This window comes from Homarus americanus, unplaced genomic scaffold (assembly GCF_018991925.1).
Source record: "Homarus americanus isolate GMGI-L3 unplaced genomic scaffold, GMGI_Hamer_2.0 scaffold21914, whole genome shotgun sequence".
Classification (NCBI taxonomy): Eukaryota; Metazoa; Arthropoda; class Malacostraca; order Decapoda; family Nephropidae; genus Homarus; species Homarus americanus.
In genome coordinates, this window is record NW_024719665.1 from 69,994 (window position 1) to 76,523 (window position 6,530).

Sequence of the window (6,530 nt, forward strand, 5' to 3'; positions counted from 1 at the left end):
GTTGATGTTTGTTTACGTCCCTTGATGTTTGTGTTACTGTCCCTTGATGTTTATGTTTACTGTCCCTTGATGTTTATGTTTACTGTCCCTTGATGTTTATGTTTACTGTCCTTGATGTTTATGTTTACTGTCCCTGATGTTTATGTTTACTGTCCCTTGATGTTTATGTTTACTGTCCCTTGATGTTTATGTTTACTGTCCCTTGATGTTTATGTTTACTGTCCCTTGATGTTTATGTTTACTGTCCCTTGATGTTTATGTTTACTGTCCCTTGATGTTTATGTTTACTGTCCCTTGATGTTTATGTTTACTGTCCCTTGATGTTTATGTTTACTGTCCCTGATGTTTATGTTTACTGTCCCTTGATGTTTATGTTTACAGTCCTTGATGTTTATGTTTACTGTCCCTTGATGTTTGTTTACTGTCCGTTGATGTTATGTTTACTGTCCCTTGATGTTTATGTTTACTGTCCCTTGATGTTTATGTTTACAGTCCTTGATGTTTATGTTTACTATCCCTTGATGTTTATGTTTACTGTCCGTTGATGTTTATGTTTACTGTCCCTTGATGTTTATGTTTACTGTCCTGATGATTATGTTTACTGTCCCTTGATGTTTATGTTTACTATCGCTTGATGGTTACATTCATAGTCCTAAAGATGTTAATTATTGAAGCTATTATAACAACACACTCAGTAATGTAAGGGGAGGTTAAACACACACCATGGCTGCCTGTGCTGTATGACAAAGAACACAACATTAAACACAATATGACTGAGTCTATGAACCATTACACCCACGTCCTGGATGTGTACCTTCCACGGATTTTGTAATCATCATCTATACTGTACATAAATATATCAAGACTTTATACATTAAAAGCATCAAGGGATTTTATAAACACAATTACCAAGATATTTTAACAAACATAAAAGGACTTTGTAAATGCAAACGGCAATGAACTTACAAACATAAATATTAAGGGACTTTATAAACAAACATCAATGGTCTTTGTAGACATATATACCAAGTGATGTGTCGTACACCCACCTGACCCTATTATGATCGTCGTCGTTGGGACAACAGCCAGTACGAGTCAATGCACACCTAACACCTGCTGTATGGCCTCTATTCACATGTGTTGTGTTGTGCAGCGGTCACGTGATTGATGCCCGAAGTTAATAGGGTGAAGACTCGTCGGTGGAGATGTACAAATACATGGATCACCTAAGACTAAACATTGCCTGCTTAGCTTGTTAGGTTATGTGTAATCAAGTGAAATAAGCTGGGGTGTTTAATCTTCACGTGATCTGAATGCACCTGCCTGGACTTCAGGAGGGTTTGACCTTGTTGATCACTGCACTGTTATCAACAAGGCTATTGCACTAGGCTGCCCACCAACCTGGTCTCATGGCTCACTGATTTCTTGAGGACATCGCCAAGCAGTGAGGTATCAGGGTTGGTCTCTACATTCCAACACCTCACCTGCGGTGTTCCTTAGGCAAGATGGGACCACTGTGCTTCCTCATCCTGATCAACGACGCCTATCGGCACTCTCACAGGTGGAAGCACGCGGGATGACTGCACTGTGAGGGTTTCAGTGGACAACACCGCACCAGACTACTCATCGCCTCCAAGGCACCCTGACAGGCTACAGGCATGGACTACGGAGAACAAGGTTACCATCAACCACCAAAACCTAGTCATGCACATCAATACCGCCACCACTCAGTGCAAGCCCCAGCAGTCACAGTGGGTGCCCATCTCTCCAGCTGGTGCAGTCTGCCAAACTCCTGGGTGTAACTATAGACAACAAACTTGACTGGAAGGCCCATGTAAATAACACAGTCAAGGCAGCTCGCATCGTCTCTACATGCTACGAAGACTTAGGTCACTTGGGACACCCACGCCAGAGCTGAGGACCATCTACAACGCCTTTATTCTCCCCAAACTAACGTATGCGTCACCAGCCTGGTCGTCTTCAACTCCACCCAACAACGTCAGCTAGAGAAGGTACAGAAAAGGGCCTGCAGAATCATGCTCGGGCGCAGAATACCCGGCTACACCAACGCCTTCGCCACCTCCTGCAGCCCCCACCAACTCGGCGAGTCCGCCACTACAACGAATTCAGCCCATAAGAGCCCGCGACCGATAGATACAAGAGCAGCACCATCCCATCTATTGTTTAAAATAATAAACAACCCTGATTTATGTACTGCACAGCCATGTAAATGTATTCAATGCATATTGTATCATTATGTCTAAATTAAATGTAAGTCTTATATTCAGCCACCGCTGCAACTCTATTAATAAACCGTTTATTATTATTATTATTTTAGCTAATAACATTTCTAATTGTTAGATCAAAATTACTGTATACTGAGAAGCTACATTAACAAATTACATTTACTGTACTAAATGCTTGATAGGTGCTGGTGACTATTGTGGTGTACAGTAGTATGACAATAGTGGTGTGCAGTACAATACTTTTTCTACTTTTTCTGAAACTCCATTCTTCTACCTTTTTCATAATTACAGTACTACTTCTTAATTCTCCTTTTCCTTAACTTTATTCTACTTATACAATCATTATGTGAAACTCTTACTTTCTTAACTATGGAAATGTACAGCACACAGATGGCTCAGTATATTTTCTCCAACACAGGTGACAGGAGGGAGGGGTTTGTCAGACACCGCTTCAGTTCATCCTATTGCTGAAGTATATCCCTACTGAGGTCCCAGATGACACACTGTACAGAACCTCCATAATGATGCACTTAATCTGCTATATTCAGTTCATCACAACCTTAACCAAGAAAGAAAGCAACAGTTAAGCTAAAGTATAAAATATTTGTTAACAATAAACTCATAAAATCTCAAGTATTCACAATACAAACCACTCTACAGCCAGCCAGACAACCAAACCACTTTGTAGGTCCAGGTAGTAGGTAGCAGACAGCTATCAAACAGGGAGGTACTACCGCCTGGGAAGATATTGGAAGCATAATATGTTGTCTAATGGTAGACCCTGCTGCCATATGCATCACAAAAATTGTGACCAAGTCCCAGGTTGTTGATCTCACTTTCTTCCTCATTTACATACAATTGCTGGGCTCAATTGTTTCTCTTACTATGACAACACAACATACATAATGTATACCGTTTCTCATTCTCGATTCATTTTCGTTTTTGTATTTATTTATGGTTATTACTATCTTTAGTACAGTATATTATTTTTATTTTCAGTACAGTATATTTTGTTATTATTTTGAATTATTATAATACATACATAAATAATATCATCATCATCATCATCATCATCATCATATTTTCGCCCCCAGGCCCTGATGTGGGTCAGTGACCTGTGCCCAGGTGGGCTAATCCTCTGTGTGTGTGTGTGTGTGTGTGTGTGTGTGTGTGTGGGGGAACCTGACAGACAGACAGACACACTTCCACTTTACAACAGTGGGTATTGCATTAATGTAAATAAAGTGAACTACAGTACTGTATATATTCAAATTATTGAACATAATTGTCAAACATAAAAACATAGACTAACTCAGGAAAATCCACTTCATATTGACAACACAGTACTGTACACATTTATTTACATAAAATCTCATTATACAACTCCTAAGCACAGTACAGTACTGTACATTACTATACAGTATTCAAATACAGATTTGTTATATGTGAAGAAATACCAAGTTGTCAGTGCAAAGTGTCAAGGATAAGATGCACTCAGGTTATGATACAAATTAAATCATTACAGAATCACCCATTTATTTGCAATACTGCTGCAGGACACATACCACACAACAGTCATATATGGAAGCTAGTTGGTACGCACTGATCAATTGCAAAGAATTTCATTGCCTGGTGCACTAGTAAATCAACTGATAACAGTAGAAGTGAGGAAGTCTCCTGCCAGGCCACAACAAAGCCAGGGACAATTATTGGCACTAAAATGTCAAAAGAAAATTATTGACTATCACACGACTGAAATAGTTTTGTAATATGTATTGGTATAAATACAGTACATATAAAGTTTGATTTAAAGAAATTTATATCCTGATCATGACCTCAAAGTCAGACAGATGGCCAACCCACCTGCCATTTTAATATCCTCTCTGGCAGCAAGGACATATAACTGCATGGAGCTTCAGGAAAACTTTACGGAAGAGAAAATATTCACACCCATAGAATACAAAAGTTTTATTTACATCATATACACATAGTACATATTAATAATAAAAACTCAAAATATTACAAAAGTCCAAGAAAATAACAGCGGTAATTTAAAATCTATCTTTGCAGAACATTCATGCAGTAAAATCCTGTTAAAATAAATGAGATTTACTAAAATCCCTGTTCTTCAAGTGCCACCCATTCACCTTCTGGCCAATATCAAGTGTTTTGAAATACTGTAGTGGACTTGTTTAAGGTTTCCTGAAAATTACACCTATGTTCGATTCACTAACTGTGTATCTTCTACTGAATCAGCAATGGTGTCCCAAGGCTGATAATTGATTCCATATACAGTACAACAGTATATCCTCTCCAGCATCAACTGCCCCAAAGACTGCTAATCTAACAATATACAGAATCTGAAAGCAGTAGAGGTTTTATGATGTCCTGCTTCCAGTGAGACAGTGAGCCATCTTGTTCATGATTATGACATCATGACCACCATAACCTGTGATCCAGAGTCCCTGATGGAACATATAACAAAGTTTTATGACGAGGAAAAATCTAACAAAGCGATTGCAATGTGAAAGAGTATGAGAAATTTACGTTTTCAAAGTAAGACAAAGTTCTTTAGGTACAGTATAAAAATTTAACAAATATAAGCCACTCTCCATCTTTTCATGAAGAACTTCAAGAAATTTTAGCATCATAATATTTTGGCAATTTTTCACTTTTGTTTGGGTTAGCAGCCTCCGTTCTGCATGTTATCTTGTCAGGTTCCTAACTCATGTCATTCTTGGCCAATCCCTGGCTCTCCTCCACATTTAGGCTCATGTACCCTGTTTATTCTTCTTTTGGGTGACCTAATCAGTACAAGGCCATATATGGTATTCACAAGCTTACCATGACAAGACAAAAATGTTCTAGGATTACTTTGGCCATTTCCATTTCTCCCCCAAAAATGCTCAATCTCGACCCCTTTTGTTATAACAGGATTTTACTAGAATTATGACTCTTTCCTTACTAATTGAGAGAAACTCACCATCACCACTCTCCATGTGGTGTTGTCTCAGTGTCTCCTCCATGTGAGATATCTTGGACAACACAGTGAAGAGGTTGTGAGCCCAGTGTGTCCATGAACCAACTACTATCTGTTGAAGGAAAATTAAATGATAAATAATGGCAAAAATGGTGATGCTGAGAGAACATCTCAGCAGATAATACAGTATATATTTAGAGGAATAAGTGAGTGAACCAGATACAAAGAGTAAACAGAATGGATAAAAGATAATGCAAGGATGAAGGTGTGACAGATGGACGGCTGGGGAGGAAAAACTTTTGCTAAAGAGCAACATTAAACAAATTACAGTAGGGAGAGAGAGTTAAACTGAGGAGAGAGAAAGAGATGGAGGGCTGGAGGAGGAAGGTACAGGATGGAAGGAGAATGGACATCTGAGAAGCAGTTACTGTGGGTAAGGTAGGTAGTGAAGTATTGATCATCTTAGTTTCCATTTCTATCTTTAAAAATTCCTGACGACTTAATTCTCATCACTGAGAAACCACTTTGGTGTCATTACAGCAAAATTACACAATATAGTACCATGCCACATTATCTACATTGTACTTACAAGTTTTAATATATTTCTTCCACCTAATGATGTAATGATTAATCACACTGTTGAGCTCCTGTACCAACCCAGGATACTCAACATACCTTGATTAGCATTCAGTTACTTGGTTTTCAGATAAACTTAACACCCATAATGTTGTGTGCTTTATAGACTTGTGAAAAGACTGTTACTAGATCTACCATTACTATGCTATTGAATTATCATATTAATGGAAATAATGTGTTGAATACCATAACAAATTAGCAACTTGACTAGAATTATCTAATTACAGGTATTCAAGTCTACCTTCAAGACAAATACTGTATTAAATTTCTCAGTTTTCTTTCTAGCCAAGCACCTCAAACTAAATTTTGTATGACCTCTTTGAAATTATTCTGTATAAACACTTAAAGATTTCTTGTGTAAACTCAAAAGACAAATAAAACAACGAGTTAAGTATTAAAGATCACTAACTACCAATAGACCACACCCAACACCAGTACAGTCGGCCCTAACATACGCGAAGTTTAGCATACAGGATTTGCAATACGCAGATTGCCCAACCGAAGAATATTCTGTACATTGAAGTAATTGAAGTTACATATCCGCTACTATTCAACTGCTGGCACCTCACACACGGACACCGCCCGCCCAGAACCTCACACACCACACGCATAGCTCTCCTCACCAAATGTTACATTACAGCACGCTCAATATAAGAGTATTTTAAACC

General features: G+C 38.3%; 1 protein-coding gene across 1 annotated transcript in view; it reads right to left on the minus strand.

Annotated features, from left to right (window-relative positions):
• Window positions 1-4,199: 4,199 nt before the first annotated feature.
• Window positions 4,200-6,530, minus strand: part of LOC121860172 — a gene marked incomplete in the record, with an annotated part of 30,934 nt that continues 28,603 nt past the window's right edge. The window contains 1 exon segment of the mRNA XM_042357228.1: window positions 4,200-5,310. Coding sequence (XP_042213162.1) covers window positions 5,153-5,310 — 158 coding nt within the window.